Source organism: Pseudochaenichthys georgianus, chromosome 5, assembly GCF_902827115.2.
Source record: "Pseudochaenichthys georgianus chromosome 5, fPseGeo1.2, whole genome shotgun sequence".
NCBI lineage: Eukaryota > Metazoa > Chordata > Actinopteri > Perciformes > Channichthyidae > Pseudochaenichthys > Pseudochaenichthys georgianus.
In genome coordinates this window covers 6,494,643-6,517,235 of record NC_047507.1, presented here as the reverse complement: position 1 = coordinate 6,517,235, position 22,593 = coordinate 6,494,643, and the positions used below count along the sequence as shown (strand labels likewise).

General features: G+C 41.6%; 1 protein-coding gene across 4 annotated transcripts in view; it reads right to left on the bottom strand.

Annotated features, from left to right (window-relative positions):
- Positions 1–6,339: 6,339 nt before the first annotated feature.
- LOC117446747 (semaphorin-3F-like) overlaps positions 6,340–22,593 on the bottom strand; it is a 71,314-nt gene continuing 55,060 nt past the window's right edge. For 2 of the 4 annotated variants that reach the window (XM_034083127.2, XM_034083129.2), the window contains 9 exons: positions 20,155–20,224; positions 19,903–20,047; positions 18,633–18,855; positions 17,434–17,522; positions 15,842–15,883; positions 14,800–14,957; positions 14,353–14,420; positions 11,203–11,336; positions 6,340–9,629 (listed from right to left, as the gene is read on the bottom strand). In XM_034083127.2, the coding sequence (XP_033939018.1) occupies positions 9,189–9,629; positions 11,203–11,336; positions 14,353–14,420; positions 14,800–14,957; positions 15,842–15,883; positions 17,434–17,522; positions 18,633–18,855; positions 19,903–20,047; positions 20,155–20,224 (1,370 nt within the window). In that variant the 3' untranslated portion in view covers positions 6,340–9,188. Of the gene's footprint in view, positions 9,630–11,202; positions 11,337–14,352; positions 14,437–14,799; positions 14,958–15,841; positions 15,884–17,433; positions 17,523–18,632; positions 18,856–19,902; positions 20,048–20,154; positions 20,225–22,593 lie in introns of all 4 variants that reach the window. The other 2 variants (XM_071203057.1, XM_071203058.1) reach the window with 1 other exon arrangement.

The window sequence follows — 22,593 nt, the reverse complement described above, 5'->3', positions numbered from 1 at the left end:
GTTTCCCGAACCATCTGACCTCTTTCCGTCTTGTCCTGAAACAAACCCACGGCAGCATAAAAAGGCGCCTTGAGACGTGTTTTCACAATAAGTCATCGCTGCTAAATTGAGCAGATGAAGTGGATAACCTTTGGACGCATTACACAAAGAGCATAATCTCCAAACAAGAATCTAGACCTACATGATGTACACTTCATTCGTGAAGACACTGTCGAACACAAGAAAGGAACAAATGTCATCTGCACTGTGCTCGGCTTGTATTCACAATGTATGCAAGTGGAAACAAATATGTAACATGTTTTGCATCGTTGCTTCTTCTATTGTTGCATAACAGAGACACTAACACAAACACAGCAGGTGTACCATGACACATAGGTGGTTTTGAAATGATTGAGAAATAAGAAAATCCAGATTTTAATATCGGAAATGTAGGCTGGCTTTACACCCACGGGTGTAGAAACAATGCCCGACTGTTTTGGACGTAATAGAGTGCCACAGTGATTATAATAATCATTTTCTAATCGTAAATCTTAGATTTACGATTAGAAAATTATAAAAGTAGGGAGATTATCCGACTGAACAAAACGTGATCCGTCTCTTAAAGGTGGGGTAGGTAAGTTTCAGAAACTGGCTCGAGTGCACTAAAATTACACAGCCGAAAAGAATCCGCCCCTTCCTTCAGACTTCCTTACAGAGCACCTCCTCCAACACACATGAACGCGCACATGACGTCAGCAGACTGGTGAAAGTGGCCGCCTGTTGCTGGCGAGTCATTGAAGTACTGCTGCAATGCACGCCCAATGAGGGCACGCCCAATGAGGGCACGAGATACATTTGTGCGTGCACGAGATGGAAGGCTGACAGACAGGGCGGCAATCTAAACGGATTGGTTGTACTTTTTACAGTACTACGGCTTCCACAGATGACATTTTTTTATGGATTTTTTGTCAAAGCACTTCAGATATTCATTGCTATCGGGATGTTAAGAGCATTCCATGGAATATAACAAAACGTGTATCTCGAGCCGGTTTCTGAAACTTACCTACCCCACCTTTAAATGTGTGTCAACCACAGACCTTATTTCGAGCTATTTTCCAAAAATCCTATGGAGAAATTGCATTGCTTTTTGACGAAGGAACCCATGAGCAGCTTACTTCCGGGTTTTAGGACGCGTCACTGTGGCACTCTATATGGTCGGTGCATGTTTACATTAGCATCGCTAGCACTCAGAGCTAACCTGTACTGGATAGAGCATGTGTGTGAAGAAGCAGGAAATAAAAAGGAAAAAGGAACTCACCATACTGCATAAATCCCCAAATCAGCACTTTTGAAACAGGAAGTGAAATAGAGGGATATGAGGCATGGCTAGAATGGGTGATCTGTTTGGTATTTTAACACTTCATAGACATGTTCTTTATATATTTTTATATATCTGAGACCTATGCTATTGCCTAAAAATAGCATGATAGGTCCACTTTAAGCTGCCATATGCTTCAAGAAACTGCTTGTTATATAAACTGAAAGCGTCTGAACCCCCTCCCACTACACCATTCCCAAATCATAACTGTGTCAAAGTATTTTGTATTATTCAAAAACAGACAATTTAAGCATTCACACTTCACATAGTTATTGGCCAGGTGTCTGCAGGATGTGAAACACTCTCCAAAACATTATTTATATATATCAATTTTCACATATTTACTTCACAACTACTATAACCGCAAAAACATTTCAATCTGATACAGACATTTGAGTATGGGTGGCATATTAATTTGCTTACCTAACTGCAACAATGACCAACACAGTATGGCATATGCCTATCTGTACAAGTGATTGCCCCATGGCAGGCATTGACTGTAACTATTTGGTACATTTATCAACACATTTCCCTTCAGAAGTTCAATAGCACTGTGATATTAGAGTCTATCGGTGTCTTACAAATGTATTATTTCTTAAATATGTTGATTTGAATATAGGTGCTCAAGAGTTCACATGAATAAAATGTGTTTAGGTTTGAATAAAACCACGGCAGTTACGACACATCATCAAGTAGGGACAAACAGGTTTCGCCACTGTTAGCCACATTCCCTAAAATGCTAAGACATTGCATTAATCAGTTTCCAAGTGATGTGGGAGAAAACCCTGCACCAAAGCGAGTGGTAAGAAAATATGATACTGAATACAATGAATACCGAATCATAACAGGCAGTGATGGGTGAAGCAGAATATGCCATAACACAAAGTAAAGGGGTCCTTTGAACGTTTTTAACGACCAGAAAGACTAACAAAATATAGATAAATGCCTTAAACCCTAGATAAACGGCTGACCTGAGGTTATCTTCATACATTCTTGTACTCCATGTAACCCCATCCATGGCTTTTCATGCCACTTTGTTCCTGACCTAGATATTTGTAGGCGGATGTGAGTCACTCTGGGTCTGACCAGGGCTCGACTCCACCATCAAGGCTTTTATGTGGTGCAGAGACCCTGATGGGCTGGACCGAAGAACACTTCTCTGACCCGATAACAGCCCTTTCCCCTTGTGTGCTCTGAGCCAGACTTGCCTTCATGTACTTCAAGCACATATTATTGTAATTCATTATGGGTTGGAAACAATACTGCCGAGTAAGCAATCTTCATAGCTGTCCTAAAATGTTTCAGACACGTGACTTTTACTCGAGTACAACATGTCATTTTCTGCCACTAGCGTGCACTCCATTGAAACAACAACAAAAGATAGAGTTAGGTTGGGTAGTGGCTCATTAGAGTTTGCTAATGCAGTCAGCTTCTCTCTAGTAGGATTACTTCCTTAATCATTATTTAGGAGGTTTTCTACCAGGAAAAGAACTAAATAAAGCAATCTGTCAAAACGCAGACCATACATTTTTTTGTGTAGGAATAAACAGCAGAAAGAAAACATGACCAAAGCAGACAATACAGATGTACAAAGTAATTCTCAAATTGGCATAGGTTTTAAGATTATTCAATTTGGATGATCTTGATATAGAAAAAGTATTTATTAATTAGTCTACACACAAAGGGCTTACACTTACAGTATTAGTCCAATGAATAATATAATAATGTATTATGTTTGTACTTCTATTTCAACTGTTTGTGAATTAACTACATTTTACATAACACATAGCTTGTAGAATATACATTTAAACATATATTTTTGTTGTAATAAAAAAAAGAAGACCACTAAATTGTTATACTGGAAATTATTGAAAGGATCATGAGGGGGTTCTTTGAATACTGCTCATGTTGTAAGGTGTCTCTGCCTGAAAATGTTTTGAGGACCTCTTGTAGAAACGATAGAAACTCCACAGCAGCCTCAGACTGTACACACACAACGCTTCGTTGCCTAGCAACATTGACGTTCCTCTCTGAAGAGATTTATCACAGTGTGTTGTTGTTGTTGTTGTTGTTGTACTCACCTGTCTGAACCGTAGTCTGAGTCCTCAGCACCGCCAAATCCTCCATAATCTGCTGCTCCATGGTTCAACTCCTCTGCTTTTGCTGCCACATTACATTCCGGAAATGTTTGACACGTGTGTCGAGTTTAATGGTTCTTATTATACATCCATGGTTTAATGAGGCTTTGCAGTCAGAAACAACACCTATCAGTTCCTCAGATCCACCATGATTACACCTTAGTTGTGTAGTTATGGCAATAAACCTTTGAATCTTGAAATTAATCTGCGTTAGCATTTAGCATGTTAGCCAGACCCAGAATGCACCTGTCAAGTGTGTTTGATTTGAATCACTTAGCCATGTCAACCGGGTGGTGCATTAACCAGTGTTGGGAAAGTTCACTTTCTACATGAACTAGTTCAGTTCACAGTTCACACATTTTAAAATGAACTAGTTCAGTTCATAGTTCATAATTCAAAATGTTGAACTAAAGTTCATGGTTTCAAAAATGAACTAATTTATAGTTCATAGTTCTTTTTTCAATAAGTTGCTGCGAGCTATTATTTGTCTCCTGTACGATGTTAATGGGCCATTTCAATGTTTACAATATCCTCAGAGGGCCGTACAAGTTATTGACCTCTGCTTAAAAAAACTAAAATCACAACTCATTCATTTCATTCTGTGCAAAGAAAAAGCAACCTCTTAATCCAGATATCTCACCATGACTCGCGTATGCATGCACGTGCAGGGTGTGGCGTGACCACCAAAACAGAAAGATATGGACACAATGTGTGCAAATGTATTTAGTTTCCTATCCATGTGAACATGATTTAAGTGGGGGGGGACCTAACCTCCTCTAGGGGGGTCCGGAGGGCATGCTCCCCTGGGAAGATTTTTTTTTAAATGTTGAAGTTAAAAGCATCAATTTGGTGCACTTTGAGAGCAACATTAGGAGATCTATGGACACATCTCTCAACACCCAAACACAACTGTAAACAGATTTTCTTTTAATTTATGGATATTTGACAAATCACTCCCCTTTCAAACTGTATTCTTCTTTATTAATAACTGTCATATAGTATTTTATACCTGTTTACTTTATTCTCTTATTTTTTTGATAACTATAATGATCATATAAAGATGTGCCTTTACCTCACTGGTTGTAGACAAAGCTTCTTATATTCGTTAGCATAGCTAGCTAACCAGATGCTAATGATAACAACACAGTTATTGACTGTCTGATCAGTATGACAGATGAGCAGATCGCAACTGGGCTTTCAACTAAAGACACAGACACGCAGAAACTGCGGCATGTGTATGGACTTATCGGTACTGCAATTTCTGAAGTGCTGGAGTGGCGTTCTGGTGCTCTCCGTCAGAACTGCACCCCTGTCAGTCGAGACCTATGGTCGAGACATACACCACGTGATGACACGTTAGGCTCGTGTTGTGTTCAAGGACCCTAACCTTGGCCAGGAAAAACAGGCACTCGCTTGTTTAATTTTTTTGCGGTCTAGATTTCTTTCATTTTTTATTTTTTGCGTGTGTTTATAAATTACCTCGAGAGCCGTACCAAATTGTCTCGCGGGCCGTATACGGCCCGGAGGCCGGAGGTTCCCCACCCCTGCCGTAGAGTCTCACTCTGAGCGAGTGCTGCTGCAGCTGCTCTCGGCTTCGTCCATACTTCATTCAATGCTCGCCGGTTCCGCGGTTCCACATTGTTTCTTGTGAGGAGTCTGATATATTTAGTATATTTATATTTTAGTGCGACAGCCAGGGGTGACAGGCGCGTACGCGTCACAGGCAGCTTGCTGTTGCCAGATTGGGTGGTTTTCCGCATTATTTTGAAGCCTGTTTACGGTGTGTTTTAACTGGGTTTTCGGCTGAAAGGCATATGAAATCTGGCACACTTTTGAACGCCGTTATAATACAGTGCTGAGAATGAACGCACTTTTGAACGCCGTTATACAGTGCTGATAATGAACGCGTTCTCAATTACGTTCATCTAGCGGAAATACAGTACGTTCAGTTCACGTTCGCCCAAAATATGAACGCGTTCATGAACGATCGTTCATTGAACGCGTTCAGGTACATCACTGGCATTAACCACCCCCTAAATTAAACAATTGTAACACTTGTTGTATGGGCGATATTTGATTTTGTTAGCCCAGTCACATTGTAAAATAGTTATTGTGTTGAGAGGAGAGGCATTATAAAATCTGGAAAATATGTTTGATTTTCTAAAAATGTGAAAGGCAATGAGTTTAGGCCATGGTTTAGGCACAGGTTATTCACTAAGATTTCAGTAGGCCTACTTGACATAAATGTGATTTTATCCAACAAGCTAACTACATGTTACTAATTGTCAACCAAGTAGTAATTGTTTAGTAGATTCACTTTTAGAAAGATTATGCTAATGTTTGCTAACTGAAAATCACCACCACTTTCGATCTGGTAACAGTTGAAGCGAGACATTCTTGTTGTTTTCGGCCTCTTTACGTCAGGGCCAGGGGTGAACGTTGACCCTTGGGTCCCTACGCCTGAGCTGGCCATTGGTGAGTAATTTTCTTTTTTACATAGTTTAGTTTAAAACGCAAGCTAGTGTGTTTAATTTGATTTTCAAAGGCAGAATGCCTCTGGTAAACTTGGAGAAATGAGGATTGATTTCCAACCCTATCTATCTCCCACAGGTATATTCTGATTATCTAGCACTATTGATCACCTCTAATCAGAGTTTATTAACCTTTAGGTCGTGATCAAGCTCGATTAACTGACGGGGGATTAGGAACTTGCATAATCAATACCCATCAGGCCCATAGAGAAAATGTCATCCTGCGTCCTTTCATTGGAGGTTTTTTACCTTCCAATAGTTTCATTACAAACACAAATGCAATGTGTATGTTTTATACAAATGTGCATACATATCTCTTTAACAGGTACAACTTTATTCCAAGGATCCAGAGGGTTCTGGGCAGAAACATGGAAGACATCCAGTATCAAGCCAATCACAATGAAGGTGGGGGGAGCATTCCATTCTTATAAAATATAGAGCTTTAATTTATTAGTCAGCAACAACAATGGAAAGGGAAGATAGAGTAATTTACACAAGTCATTACAAGAACATCACCTTTGTGCATTTCGTTTTTTTTCTCTTTTTTCTCTCCGTAAAGTCTGATGATGCAAAAATACAAAACAAACAAAAAAACACTCAAAAACTACAGACACGTTTTTCTTAAAAATACCAACAATTTGTACAACCTTTCTTTGCATTTTCTTTTCTTTTTTGCTGTATTACCGGTCTCATTTGGAGGAGACAATCAGGGGCTGTGATTGATTCTGGGAACGCAGACAGACATCCCAGATTAAATAGCAGATACCTCTGTATGAATTATGGATGCATCTTCCCAAAGGTATTCAACAGTCTGAATATAAGCTAGGCACATGGACTAAAAGCCTGGACATATCACAATGATATAAAAATGAACAATTCAGTTGTTTCCCCCCGTCATATAATCTTATACATGAAAGAGCCATTCATTTGACTTGCTGAAGGACTGCTGTACTAATATTTTGAATATGGCATACCAATTCTCATCAATAGAACCATCACTCGTCTTTTAAATAAAAACCCCGTCACGATAAAGGTGTTAAAACAGCATTGTTATTATTTTCTAATAATATAATACATCATGTCATGACAAAACAAAATGGATGTCTTCATAAAAAAATATTTAAAATTATAACAATCTATTTTAAACTAATTATAATTATGCACTCAAGCATGAATCATACTGCCTCATTAAATACATTTTTAAAAAATGCAATTATTTCAGTAGATAAGTATATTATCTTCTTCAATATATTTATTACAAAATGCTGGGAAATGTATTAGTTAGTGTTCAAACTGGTAGTTACAGACTCCAGCAGATCATTTCTCACTCATTACATTGTGTTACAATTTAATCCAATGTTATAACATAATGTGTTGTTGCCCTCTCATCAGAATCTGCTTTATCTACACAGATAATATGCCATTGTATGATACTTTCGCTTATGTGCTTTCCAAACACATACGTGAAATAATATCACTTAATACTCCGATTCAAATGATATCAATGAAAAGATGCATCGTGCTTCATACAGGGGTATATTTGAAATAAGGGCTTCTTAAAGCATGTGTTGTCCCCGTGTCACTGTACTGAGAATGTCCCTCAGAGACCAAACTGTACACCTGTAGAGATGAAAAACAGAAAAAAAAAACGACCACACAGAATCTTATCAGAATTACAGTACAAATACAGGTTCATGCACACAATGAAAGCCAGCTTCCCAACATTTTGGTTAGTGTCACAACATTGTTACAATGCTCTGTTGTGTATGCGGGCAATACTTTTTTTTTCCACATATGAATGTCAAAGGAAGAAAGAACAAAATAAATCTCAGAGCTAACAACTGATGCCTGATCTGGGCACAGCTTTCATCTTAAATTGGATTTAAAAAAAACATTTTACAGAAGTAACTTGCCCGAGTGTGCTTGTTGCAGTTGGCCCCAGCCAATATCCCCTGAACGTAAAAGAATAATGCCCTTTGTGCATAACCTAGACCCTTTATTGCACCTCAGCCTCAGCTCAGAGGATGTTTGCATGTGTAAAAAACCCAACTACTTTTTCTCATAATATAACAAGAACTGATCTAATGCTTGCGTCTCCAAATTGTTTCAGTGTTCAGCTTGTGGGTTTGGTTGTCTTTTTGTAAGCTGGATTACGGAAAAACTACTGGCCCGATTGTTATGAAACGTGGTGGAAGGGTATAGCACTGGCCAAGGCAGAACCTTTTGAATTTCGAAGTGGATCCGACTCATGGCTGCGGATACACGCAGTCATTTTCACTTATCCAAATGGCCTTGGTTGAAGTCTACAATCTCCGCCCTTCGAGCTAAGCTTGAGTTCATGGCCTGGAAAAGGAATTAGTTAACTCAAAGTAGAGTAACACTGAGAACTCAAACGTCAGAATCCATATCAAGGATCCTCAATGCTCTAATCAGAAGGGAACTAGAAGAGGGGCAAGTACCAGTTTCCTTTTAATAAACCCAATTACACCAGTGAGAATATTGGAACAGTCCTCTGTGCGTCCGGGTTCCCATGGAGAAAGGATTGTTTCCTCTCTAACTGGGACCATGTGTCGATGGTCCCCTTGCAATAATACGTCTCTGTCCGCATGCATCCACGAGGGAGGATGCATCGCAGGCGTCCCTGGAGCGTCCAGAAATAAAGAGTCCTGGCATCGAGTCAAAGCAAGCAAGAAACGACAGAGATCCCATCACCCCTCATCAACTCTTCTCATTCTCACAGCTCCGAACAGCTTACACGCCGATAACACATTCCCAACCGTCGCCGAGGTCACATGATGCTGACAGATGAGTTTTGTAATGACCGTAACAGCAACAATAAAATTAACAACATCAATAATAACAATAATATTTGCCCCAAAGGTACCTATACACAAAGAGCATGTTTTTTTTTCTATAAGTACAAAGAAATCCACAGAATGATACTATATACAACCTACAATAAATACTGTGTATCATATATCTTACTGTTTGACGGGGTGTATGTGGGGTTTTGTTTCCGAAGCCTATTTTTTTCTCAGTTTGCTTTTTTTTCTCGGTTGGTTGAATATTTGTTGCTACTCTCAATGAGTGTCTCCCAGTTTTCACAGGGTAAGGGGGGGGGGAAGGGTGGTTGAGGGGGGTTCAGATGCAAAGCCGGGCTCCTCATGTCTCTACCTGCTCCTCCTCCCCCTCCCCGTGATGCCGGCGGTTGCGGGGCTTCTTCTGCTCCTTGAGCTCCTTCAGGTCTTTGGTCTTGAGGGCGCCCATCAGCGGGTCTCCGTACTGCCAGTAGTCCTGGCAGTACTGATTGATCAGGCTCATCTCCGGCTGGCTCAGGATGGTCAGCAGGTCCTTGTACTGCCCCGCGCTGGGGGTCCACTGGGTGCTGCCTGAGTTGATAGAAGACGGCACCAGCCCTCCTCCGCCCTCCACCAGCACGTTGTTGACGGCCCGGCTCGACAGCACCACCAGCTGCAGCTTGACCAGCGTGTGTTTGAAGTTCTTCTCCGTGGCCGTACACTGGTACATGCCGGAGTCGGAGGGCTGCAGAGACCGCAGGAGAAGACCCTGCTCCGTCTTCAAAACACGACCATCAGAGCGGATCTGCAGAGGAAAACAAAATCATGAACACCTGTGATTTAGAACTAGCATTTTGAAATGCTAAAAGAAAGCTCATCTTCCTTCTCTCAATTCGTTTTTCGGCATTAGAATTCAAATTCTCTACCTTAATATTTTCTATAAAATCAACCATAGAAAAAGAACAGGATATTTTAACAATAGGAAGGAAAATAAAAATGGAATTGTGCGGAATTGCATAAATTCTCCTTAAAAACTGGAGGTAGACAATACCATGTTTCCCATGTGTTTTTATATGAAAAGAAATGGTATGTTTAAAAACAAAACAAAGAATGAAAAATGGACAACAATCAGACAAGCTGCCTTTTAATTTGTGTCTGCACTTTTGAGACGGTCCCTAACCTCAGCTCATCTAGTGTCATGGATAGGCTTCAATATCTATCATGAGATAAAAATAATGCGCAACATGAAAGGTATTTGGACCTCACTGAATACATTTCTATCTTTAAACTATCTTCACCACGACAACAATCCCTAGAATATTTTAAAACTGCAAACAAAGTACAAATCATATGATTATACATAGTGTCTGTTTCTGATTTCTAAATACATTTGCTGCCATCTTTCCTCGGGATTCCTCATCTTAGATGTTGTAGAGTAAATTAGGTCTAATTCCTAATGTCTTGGCCTGTACTGGAGAATAATATCCTTCAAAAAAACTAAAAATCAAACACATCTAATGCTATCCCACAGTAACTAGAGCCGCACCGATGAATATCATCTCTATCTGTACATCCACACCCAGGCATCTGATGAGGTGCTGACAGCTCCAGCTCAGCATCAGAAGTGCGAGAAAGCAGCCCTGCCTGTGGGATCGGAGGCTCATCCAACAGAATAGTCAATAAAAGAGGGGCAGCCACACCACATAGCTCCACAATAAAACTTTAACTAGTGCCTCAGGCTTGTATTTCATAGCAGAGGGCTTTCTCACAGCTCCCCTTTATATGTCCTTCCCTCGGGGCTGAGGACAGTCGGAGGTCTGCGTAAGAAGTCAGAGCCTCAATCACTTGATGGTGGATAATCATAACGTATGTGTCATACCGCCGTTAAATGATATCTTCATAATGAGAAAATGAAACCTAGATATATCCAAAAAACAATCCACCACTAAACCATGCCCTATATTTATATACATAGTTATATTATATTTGATTTAATCTTTTAATGGACAATTTACTTCAACTTCTTATGTATATATAAATATCTGTATTTTATTTTAAATGCACATTCTTGCTTTAACTCATATACATATTTGTATTTGAACATTTTTCTTGCACATTCTTACTTAAACTACTTATTTATATATAGATATTATTAATCTATTTGTTATTTATCTTTAATTTATTTCATTACAAAATAGAGAAACTGTCACCAACCTAATTTCCACAGGGGAAACAAATGTATTCTGATTCTCTCTCTGTGTGTGAAACCGCATGTTATACTCTGGTAACTGTGTGTTGGGCTTTGTATTGGCTACATATGAATCTGAGTAGACTTAATTGCTTTCTTAACCAGGATCTTTGAGAGTGTGGCGCCTCACCTCTTTCCTGCGGTCGCTGTTGTCTCTCTGCAGATGCCATTTGATCAGAACGTGTGGAGAGCGGGCCTGACACTCCAGGAAGGTGCTGCTTCCCTCCACCCCGTACTGCACCATCTCCAGAGTGTTCTTATTGGCTGCGGGGCAGACAGAGGGGCGATTACCATGGCAACCAAAACATCATTACCGTGAACCCCTATACCGCCAAAATCTCAGTCAAATCAAAGTCCTTTTTAGCAACACGGGCTGTCGTAAATTACCATATTACCAAAAAGCTGCCAGAATGCAGTCATTACAGCCCAAAGCAGTGACAACCTGGAGCCGGGAGCGGCATAATGAGACGTGTCGTTATTCTTTACCTTTTCAGGTCATTAATAAACAAATAGAAGCAATAGATGGAGGTTGCAAACCAGGAGTCTTCACCTCAATGAGAATAAAGCTGAAGTCATTTCATTTGGACCACAGCATTTCATGAACATTATTTCTCATCACCATGGTTACTCTGTAAATCACATGCAAATATCTGGAATCTGGACCAATTTAATTTTGGATAAAATCAATCAACCAATCAATAACATTGTATTTATACAGCCCATTATCACAAATTACGCATTTGTCTCAAGAGGCTTTACAGTTTCTACAGCATATGACACCCTCTGTCCTTAGACCCTTGCAACACAAACAGATGAATGGGTATTCAAAAATAAGCTTCATAAACTGCATCATGTCCGATAAATTCTCTGTACTTCTGAACTAGAACACTCCTCATCCTCAGGTTGGGTTAAGAGGTAGTAAATGTTTTTTCCCCCGTTTGTATTACCGATCTCCTGTCCCCATATCACACACTAAGGTCTGACCAAAGACATCTATGGACAATGCCCTTCTCTATCACTGCCCAAATGACTGAAGTGTGTCTGAAAGGGCACATGGTCCTCTGCCCATCACAGGGTCAGAGTTCTGATTCCTGGCCCCTGCAGTTAATATGTCTCTGACTGGACTGACTGGTTGCTGCGTCTGGTTGCTCGGAGCTGAGTTGGTATAACCCTGAATTAGATTAGAACATTTTAGAAATATGAGGAATAACCTCTTGGTTTTACAAACCGTTTTGTAATTACTTCTTCATCCATTTTTGGATCTCTGCTGGGTTTTCTTTTAACACCCTAAACCCCCCCTTGGGGTTGGTCCCTCGCCTCTCCCTCTGCGGATCTAAGGTCCGGTAGAGGGGGATGGGGCTCAGAGTCGCTCATCCAGGCGGGGGAGTGCATCTGACGAAGAGATAGGTTGTTGTGCTCTCTATCTCTGTTTCTTCTCCTACATGGTCACCCTGGACTAGAGGGGAAGCGTGCTTGGATGCCTTCTCAGCTGTTTCTTACTATATTCTTCCTACCCCGTTTACCTTGAACTATTCTAGGAGAGTGTGTTGACTCGTTGGGCCTTTCCTCCTGTACTTGTTTGTTCCCCAGTTCTTTCCTTTAGCTGAATCTAGGAGAGGGCACTTAGGCCTCTCTACTTCCTTCTTTTGATTAGTTTAGTTTTTCACCCCCTTTCCCTTGAACTAATTTATACAGGAGAGTGCATTTACGTAGTCACGTTGTGCCTCTCGGCGTATACTTTGACTTCCTGTCTCTTTGGAGAGTGCTAGTACGTTGGATACGTTGTCCCTCTTCACCAGTATCCCATGTCCCCTCTTTATAATTTGGGTCTTCATAATGTCCACCCTATTCTAAGGGGAAGCATGATGGTGCCTTTTCATTTCAATGTCTGGCTTTGTGTTTCTTCACCTCTTACTCGTTTAATATTTAGGAGAGTGCATTTACGTAGTCACGTTGTGCCTCTCTTCCTCTGTTTCTGGCTGTTCTTTTCATTCCCTTGTTTCTCAGAGAAGAGAAGAAATACTATTCTAAAAAGGAGCTGACACATGGTGTCTCTTCACTTGCACACTTGAGGGGTCAGAGTTCATATGGTGAGGGATTCCATGAGTGATATGCGCCGGCCTGTGCCTTTACCTTGGACTTCTAATAGAACTGCTCGGGTTTTGATAGATGGAGTGGGGAAGTTCATGAGATCTTTCTAGAGGGTTATCAAGAATAACTTTTATCCAATGACCTTTCCCTCTCTGTCTGTGTCTGTGTCTTCTCTTGTTCCGATTAACCCAGACAAATCTTTCTTCTTGTTTTGTATCTATATCTACGCCGGGATCCGGAGTCGAGGCTGATCCTCTTGCTGTAGTCCTGTGTCCTGGATCTTCTATCCTGAGTTCTGGATTAAGTCGTGGACTTCGGGTCGTGGCTGAACCTGCATGCGGTCCTGCCTTGGTCTCGTCGTGCTGCTTCCCTGATGGCTTCCACAGGATTGTAGCTGACATCCTCGTGGATTCATCTTCTCATTACAGACACATGCATTTCCTAACATTCGGTCTATATGCTGTAAAATGTATTATCTCTTCGATTTACACACGGCATCTATTGCACGTCTGTCCGTCCTGGGAGAGGGATCCCTCCTCTGTTGCTCTCCCTGAGGTTTCTCCCATGTTCCCCTTTAAACTGTGGGTTTTCTCTGGAAGTTTTTCCTTGTACGATGTGAGGGTCTGAGGACAGAGGGTCTAAGGACAGAGGGTCTAAGAACAGAGGGTGTCGTTTTTCTCATACTGATATTCTGAACAATCTGTGTTGTTGTATTTGCTGTAAAGTGTCTCTACTGTAGGCTATTTTTATTATATGTACAGCACTTTGGCTCCACCAAAAATCGTTTATAAATGTGCTATATAAATAAAACTTGATTTGATGTCAAATAGTCGTTGGGCAAAACTCAGCTCCAAATTGCCCCAGGAGGCCTGGCAAACAGTGTAGAGGAGTTTTGTAAGTCACTATGGAGAAAAGCATCAGCTAAATCAAATTGAAAAATAATAATAATGGCCGCCAGATAGCTCAGTGGTTAGAGCTTGTGGCTTGAATGTGGTTTCCACTGCCAAGTACGCAAATTCCACTGTCAAATATTAGGGAATGTGATCCCCTTTAGTCTACTCCTTCAACGCTGCATCTATGTGACCATGTCTTCCCAGCATTGGGACTTAGTTGTATTCTTTGGAACCAGTGTGTTGTGTGTGAAGAGCAGTATGAATAAAGTTTTGAGTTCATTTGAGTTGTGCCTTACTGTTGGAGTTGAAGCCTCGGCACTGGCGGATGGGGTTCCCGTATTTGACGTCCTGCCTTCGGCTACGTCTAAAGGGGTCAGACCAGTGTTGTCGAATAAGGAGAGAAAAAAATGCAATAAAGCAACCGCAAGCCATTCAAAGCCAATCAACAACACGGAGCCATTAAAGTATCATTAAATAGACCTTACCACAAACCATCACGACATAACAGGTCTTTAAATTAACCTCATTTACTGGTTACACTTATAAAACCACACGTTTATGATGCATTAGGGAGCATAAACCACGGTTTAGCCAAAGCTCGATATACTAGAAACACACATTCAAAAGATGCCGTTAAACAGCCTATCAGCCGTCCAGGCGTCTAATTGAGCATCATTCAACAAACCAATCCAGTTAGTTGTAAAGTTAGTGTAGCTCATGCTAACACTGCTACCGCGGCTCACCTCTTCTGAGAGGCGGAGTATCGGGAGCAGGACTTCCCGTCCCAGGCGCAGTAAGGGTCTCTGGCCAGGCAGCAGTCAGCACACGCCTCCCCGTACACATCGCAGCGGTGGAGAGCCAACTGCGTCAGTCCGATATCAGAGGACACGTATAGCTGTTGCTGTGGAGAGAGAACAGTACATTGTGTTATATGCAACGCTAGGTAACAATTTAGGAAGGATATTTTTGTGTATTTATGTGTTTGGATGCAATACGTTTCGACGACAACCGTTGTCCATCAACTGTTTGTTGTTCCATGAATTCTTCTGTTACTTTAATTAAATATATTTATTATTGTATACATTTTTTGATGTATTGGTTATTTATTTTTTAAACTTTTTTACACGTTGAAATTCTTAATGTAGAATATTCCAAAAATACAATTATCCGAAACATACAATGCCCTCCATAAACCATTGTAAAATCTAGCTTCAGTTTGTAAATACTGGATATCTCAGAGGCAATTCTACTGAAAAATATGACACTAATATCAAGATGTGAAATTCATACCTAAACATCTGAGTCACCTTGGAAGGATCCTAGGGACTTTCATTTTAAATCAGAATGTCCTAACCCTAGAAATATTTATTCTCAGTGGCTCAAAAGACTTCGCAGACCCAGATGTATGTAATAAAACAACTGCAACACATCTGATTCTGTGTTGTGCTGACACAGCAACAGACTCTGGATTTCCTAGGAGACCATTGAGCTCATATCTATCAGGTTACCATCATAACTTCATGATCAGCTGTTTGAGATGTGTCAGCTTGGCAGGCTTTGTGTAATAACGCCAGGCGTTGAAAGTCAATACTAAGGCTTTTTTCCAAATGTTTTCTCTTCATCCTCTCCCTCAGACTTGCAGCTTTTCTATGACTTAAGAAGGAGAGCAACGGTGAATAACAACTGTATATATGTAGCTCTCTTCATTCCCTTTCTTTGGAATACCGTTTATTTTCTCTGTATGTGGACAAAGGTTAAGAACATTCTCTGCACAGCCATGCTTACTCTTTTGGAGGAGATCTTCATTGTTGTAATGGGAGTAGGGACCTTGAAGGAGAAAATAATACATTGTGAGTACAGCGTCTTCATAGCAGATGAGAAATGTCTATAGAGAGCAAAATGTAAGGAGATCAGAAGGACTTAGGACATAGGGGCAAGGTTTTGATGTTAGAACGAAAACAGAAGAGCATTGAAGGCGAGATCACTCGTTTCTAATGTTTTCAGGCCATTAAATGGTTGTCTTTTTTCTCCCAATCAAAGGCGGGGTGCAACCACCATTAGGTCAGAATTTGCATATAAAATGTCAAGAAAGTTGTGTTTCTCGTTTGATGGTTTGGGCTAAAAAAGGGTTGTCCATATTCTCCCGGTGGGATCGCCAACGATGTGTGAATGTTAGTTTCCTTGAGCAGGTGGCACCTTGCCAGTGAATGGGTGAATGATGACTTGTTTATGTAAAGCGCTTTGAGAAGTCGTACAAACTGGACAAAGTACAATAAATGAAGTCCATTTACCAAGTTTACATAGCTTTATTACAAAAGTAAGTGAGTGACGTACAGTAAGCTTATGTCAGTGCAAATGACCTGTTGGTATCACATGGGACACACACTCTGGTCTTCTGAGTAAAAGTAATGTGTTTGATTCGACCCATCCGTTCCTTCCAGTGACTTTGATATACTATCAGACTTTCTTATTTGCTCCCGTCATATGAACAAGGACCGCTAAAGGGCGGGACCATCGTCTTCTTGTCTTCCTATCGGAGCAACAAATATGAACAGATAATAATGGCGGCCTACTCGTAAGTGCAGCAGGCTGCTTCTAACCTATATCTAGAGCAGTGGTTCCCAACCTGGGGGGCGCTCCCCCCTTGGGGGCGGTGCCAACGATCGCAGGGGGGGAGCCAGGCCTCAGGTTTTTTCTTTTTACACATATAATTGTAACGCAATACATGATTGTCTCTACATTACAATAAAATATAAAAAATAATTGATTAATTCATTTGAATAAAAATTCAAGTTAGTAGGTATTATAGGCATAAAAAGACAGAAATGTATAATTCTTTCTTTAATAGAAATGTTTCTTCTGCCCGTAAAGTGTCCAAAGATTATTTATGACTTTTGAATCCACATAAACACATCAGCAAAATCCGGCATACTTTGAGCATGTGTTTTAAACAGTTTAATCCCTTTGTGAATTGTTTCTACTCGCGCCGTCCTTTAATTTCTTCATACAGCGGGAATCCAGATGAATTAATCCTGAGTCCAATAACCATCAAAGTCGCTCCAATAGTGCTCCTTAATTACGCCTTCATCCTCCTTTAACAACATACTTCACTTTCATCCAGTTTGTGACAGTAGTTGTAGCATTTTGAGACTTTTAAACTTTAATTACCGCTGTTGCGCCCCCCCCCCCCCCTTGTGTGTGTGTGTGTGTGTGTGGAGCAACTTCCAACAGGAGTCATTTAGGGGGGCTCTTGGGAAGAAAGGTTGGGAACCCCTGATCTACAGCAGCAGAACACTACTGATAACGGCGATTCGAAGTAGGAAGTAAAATGGAGTATACCAGAAGAAGCTGGAGCAAAAGATCAGATAAAAGCTCACCTTGAAAACCTCCACCTCCTCCAGGACGAGCTCCTCCGTCTGCAGGTCGTCTCTGGGCAGGACGATGACTTTCTGAACTGTTCCCTTGTCTGTGGACCACAACACACACCTGTCAGCTACATACCTGCAGCCTCACACCCCCTCCGCCTGTCAACAGCCCCTTGGATTAGCATTGTATTCTCTCAGCAGCCTCCACCATGGGATAATCCTCACGTCAACAGGCTGCACTGTACTCTCCACGTGGGCTACGTGGCTCTGCTCGCTTTAACCTCTCCTCAAGGTCCGTTCCACTTAGTGTACTCGCCGCCGACACCGTGACAAACCCCTTCTGTCATCCTCCGCTCCCTTCTTGTCTTCAGCTATTCATCTGGATGCCATAAGACATCCCCTCGGCCTTCCCTGGCATGTTTGATGTCTGCAAAGCGGAGCGGGATACCTGACATTTAGTACGACTTGTGCATTGAGCCCGGGTGCAGGGCTGAATGGCGGGCTGTGACAGGAGCTGAAAGGACGCATTCCTTCACATTGGTCCGCCATCGCACACAAACCCATTCGTTTCCTCCCTGTTAATGCCCACATGAACAAAGACGCCGATTAAGTGGCGTCATGTGCGAGATGTGAGGGCGGCGAGATGTGAGGGCGGCGAGATGCGAGGGCGGCGAGATGTGAGGGCTGCATCCTGTGTGGCTGCTGCTGCTGTCATACCCGGGGCCTTAGTAAAGGCTCAAGGCATGCAGACAGACAGATAAACTCTTACACCAGTGGGCGAGATTAAGGTGATGGATGTCCCAACTGTACCCCCCCCCCACCTCTCCCTCTTTCTCTTCTTCTTCTTACCCCCTGCTTCTTTCCTCTCCCTCCTGCTGCTGATCCACCACTGCCCTCCAGGTACAACTCTCCTGTTGTTTAGTCCATGTGAATAGAGCGAGGTACAAACCCTTTGGTTGGTTACATTTCTACTCGAGCACAAGGGGAAAGAATGCCTTTCTTTTAATGATAAATGATTGCAGGGTAGACAAGCCCTCCACTTACATGGGATTTATTACCATGGGGGGCTTTTCCCTCAGCTTCGTACTGACACTGTCATTCTCCATAATGACCATGATCAAAGGGTTCAGACTGACGTTGTGTAAAGAAAACAAAGCTGAGATAATTGTATGAGCAGAGATTAGACTGCGGCCTAATTATAAAACACTCACCAGTTCCTAAGAAGAGCACCTCGTAGTTTCCATCAGCAGCAGCCACCTGGTCCACAGTGATGGTGGTGAACTCATAGTCCACATTGGTCCGGACCACCAGGGGGCGCTTGTGTATCGGGTACACGGCGTTGTACATGGCAGGGTGATTCCTCATGAAGTTAATCACTTCATCTGGATAGTCCTTAGTGGACTTCATGTTGGGGGTGAACGTACCTCCAGGGCACTGACAGAGAAACGGAGAGGAGTGTGAGAAATATAATCGACACAATCAAGTGAAAATGCACATTTGAGAGGCTTTCTTGCAGTAATATTCAGAGTTTGGTTATGCTGATGCCTCATTGTTGTTGGATGATTTTTACATATATTTAATTTCGATGAAGCAGGTACCGAAAGGAACTTACAATGAGTGCAATAAACCACACAGATACAAACTAAGAATAACAAGAATCCTGCAGGTATATTCACTTTAAATGAGCCAAACATGGTGGTGCAATTGTTTCAAATTAGCTACATATCTTAAGTTGTACAATTTAATTTTGGTTAAAGAGTCAAGGGCCAAACACCATGTTCCACCATTGTTGAGCCTGGAAAACAGCTTCTATTCAACTCAGATAAGTACATGGCCACATTCTCGACAAAGTAACCTCATGACTCCCAATATTAATTGAAATGATTTTATTGATTTAAAAAATAGTTTTATGTATTGATTTAAATTGACATGCATCCGCTAAGAAAAATAGTCCGTTGTTACCGTTTGAAGAACTAACGTAGCAACGGCAGGAACTGCTTCGATAGCGTTTTTGAGGAGCTTTTTGATTACAGATTTGAAAACATCGCTCCTTGCTTTAAAAGTAGCACAATTCATTATGTCAAACCTTGGAAAGTATCTAGATATCCCTGCCCTAATGACTAAGTAACTGGCAACTGAATATGTGTCGCCGTTTGATATCTATGTCTGGACCGCTGCGTAAAAAAGAGGGTTTCTGCCCCATTACTTCTGCGATGTTTTTCTTGTCCCAGTGCATGCAGTTTGCTTTTCGGCCCAACTGTATACAGTTAAATCGACCGGACTTCTTTCTGAAGATGTGAGCGTCCTTAGCAACGGTTAATAAGTCCTTGACAGCGGTCTGTCTGTTCGGTATTAACAACATGTCACGTGTTCTGAATTGACCAATCAGAATCGAGTATTCAACTAAGCCATGTAATAAAAGCTGTTATGCTAGCTTGCCATGGGATTAATTTGTGGGGTCATTGTGGACATGAAGCTCACCGTGCCGGGTCGAGGGTAGGGGATCTTCCCGGAGTAGGCAACCCACTGGTAATTGGGACCCTCCTTGTGGGCGAAGGGTCCGTTGAAGACCATGCGGATGTCAGCCATGGAATAAACACAAACTGCTGAGCCTTTAAAGACGGAGCTGTGGAGAGAAAGTCAAGTAAGAGAAATACAAAAAGTCAGGAACATCTTCAATCAGAGCCTTATAAATAAGTTGTGTCGGTTCAATATCTGTAATAGCACTCTTACCCAGAGACCGAGAAGACGCCATATATCACGGGATTTTTCGTGTCCTGTGTTGGCTGGATGTAAACATCTCCTGTAAGAAAATGGAGGGGAATCACGTCGGTGCAAACATACCCGATGAAGGAAACATCACGCTCCACAGCACAAGCACTCGCCTTCACTAATATTTACACAGCTTTCAGGCAAGCAAACGTCTTTTTTAGCCAGAGAGACCTTTTGGTTACACGTCCAGCTGGAAGCTGACCAGAGAAGGCAAGCTGAAACTTCATCTAAACTACTGCCTTTAGATCAGGGGTCTCAAACTCAAGGCCCGGGTGCCAAATCCGGCCCGCGACTTCATTTTATGTGGCCCGCAAGAGCTTGCAAATAATATAATACGTTTATAATACGTATAATAATATGCCCATAAACTACATGTCCCACAATGCATCTCGTTTTGTGACATGCGCACTGAAGAGACTTGCAATTATTTGCCCTGGACTTCTGCTTTCAGACGTAGTTAATTACTAAGTTATTATCCTATCTGATAATAATCCAATTCAGAGGCAATAATTTAATATAAATAATACATTATTTTATATATATATTATATATTTATATAGTTACAACCGGCCCTTTGAGTGCAACCTTTATGCGAATGTGGCCCGCGATGAAATTGAGTTCGACACCCCTGCTTTAGATAATGAGCTAAGTGGGATCTTGTGTTGAGATTTTACGCTTCTGAAATCCATAATTACATCAAAGGAGTAAAGGTCAGGGGTTCGTGTGAGAGGTGTTGTGCTGCTTACAACATTTGTAAAACACTTTTTTAATGAACTAAGAAAGATTATCAAGCAACATTTCGAAAACGTATAAAATGCATCGACAGATTTTCTTTCTAACTTGCCCATCAGAGCTTTTTTTTTGGTCGCACACCAATATATTAGACAAGTTAAGGCCTGGCCAACAGGTTTCAATGTGTTTTACATAAACCCATTTCTGTTCAATAAGCTCAAATGACGAGAAACATTAGCTTAGAGTGTAAATATGTCAAGAGGTCAACAAAAAAAAGTGTCTTCCGTCTAGACAGCCCTCCTGCCATTCTCCTTTGCTTCCGACGGAAACAGTAGGTGTAAAACCACAGGAATTGACTTGAAAGCAAACTATGGGAAGGGGTACACATGGAAAGGGACTCAGGAAGGCTTTAGAACACATCAAAACTGAATCTTTTACCACGTAACATCAGTAAGGTAATCCAATCCAAGCATGGGACAGAAAGCAATGACTTTTAACAGCAGAGCAGTGACACAGCCTGGTTCTCTACTGTCTAGACTGGAACAACGTGATTGCTAAACCACCTCCCGAGGAGACGGAATATTAAAAGACAATGTGACAGGGTCCTTTTCCTGTCGTCCATAGTTCATGTCGTCAATTTCAAAAAGGTAAGGAAATATATCTTCTCTCCCAAAAGACAAGGGCAACATTTATTCCTCGGCCAATTCCCGAGATCCCTAAAACAATAATGTTCACACACTCTTCTACAGATCTCTGGCACTAGACCCTTCCTGATTTAAGATACTGAAGAAAGGTCTACAGCAACATATAAGCTTTACAGTACATGTGATGGGTGATAAGTCTCCCTCCTGTTCTGTACCTGACCTAAATACAAGTCCCGTGAGGCACTGCCAACAATAGGAACAAGGGGCCTTAGGCACAAAACAAAGAATGCGTTCCCAACCTAGTTGCACAGGTAAATGACCGTGAAGTAAAGGCGTGATCGGTGAGAGAGTCAACAAGCAATAGACACTGAGGTATCGAGCTAAAAATATAACTATGTCAGCTTGTGTGAAGCGTGGAAACAGAAGGAGAAATGATCAACGCAAAGAGAAAGAGAGTATACCAATTCAGTTGTATACACTTGCAGAGCCATATGGACCAGCATGAGAAATTAGCTGTCAGGCTGCTATGCATATATAACGATACATGGAGGGCTAGGGTTAGCATTGTCTATAAGTCTGAACTACTCGTCCACATAAGTGCGCTCCACTGGGATCCGTCTGCAGCCTTGATCTCATTCCTAAAGCTGAGAGCACACACACACACACACACACACACACACACACACACACACACACACACACACACACACACACACACACACACACACACACACACACACACACACACACACCCACACAGCAGTGGAACGGTCATGGTGTAGCATGGACGCAGCGCGACGAGCTGCAATGGGTGTCACACAACAGATGATCCTTGTCATGACATACAGCTGTTGTACCGCAGAAATTAGCAATTTTGCACGCAAGAACATTAAGTGTGCGTATGTATGTGGACAAGATACTGCTGAGGTCAAGATAGAGATATCATCATGGAAGGTATACAGGCACTGAAATCAGATCAAGCCTTCAGGAAAACGTGGAGAAATAAGCTTTGTGATTTGGAATA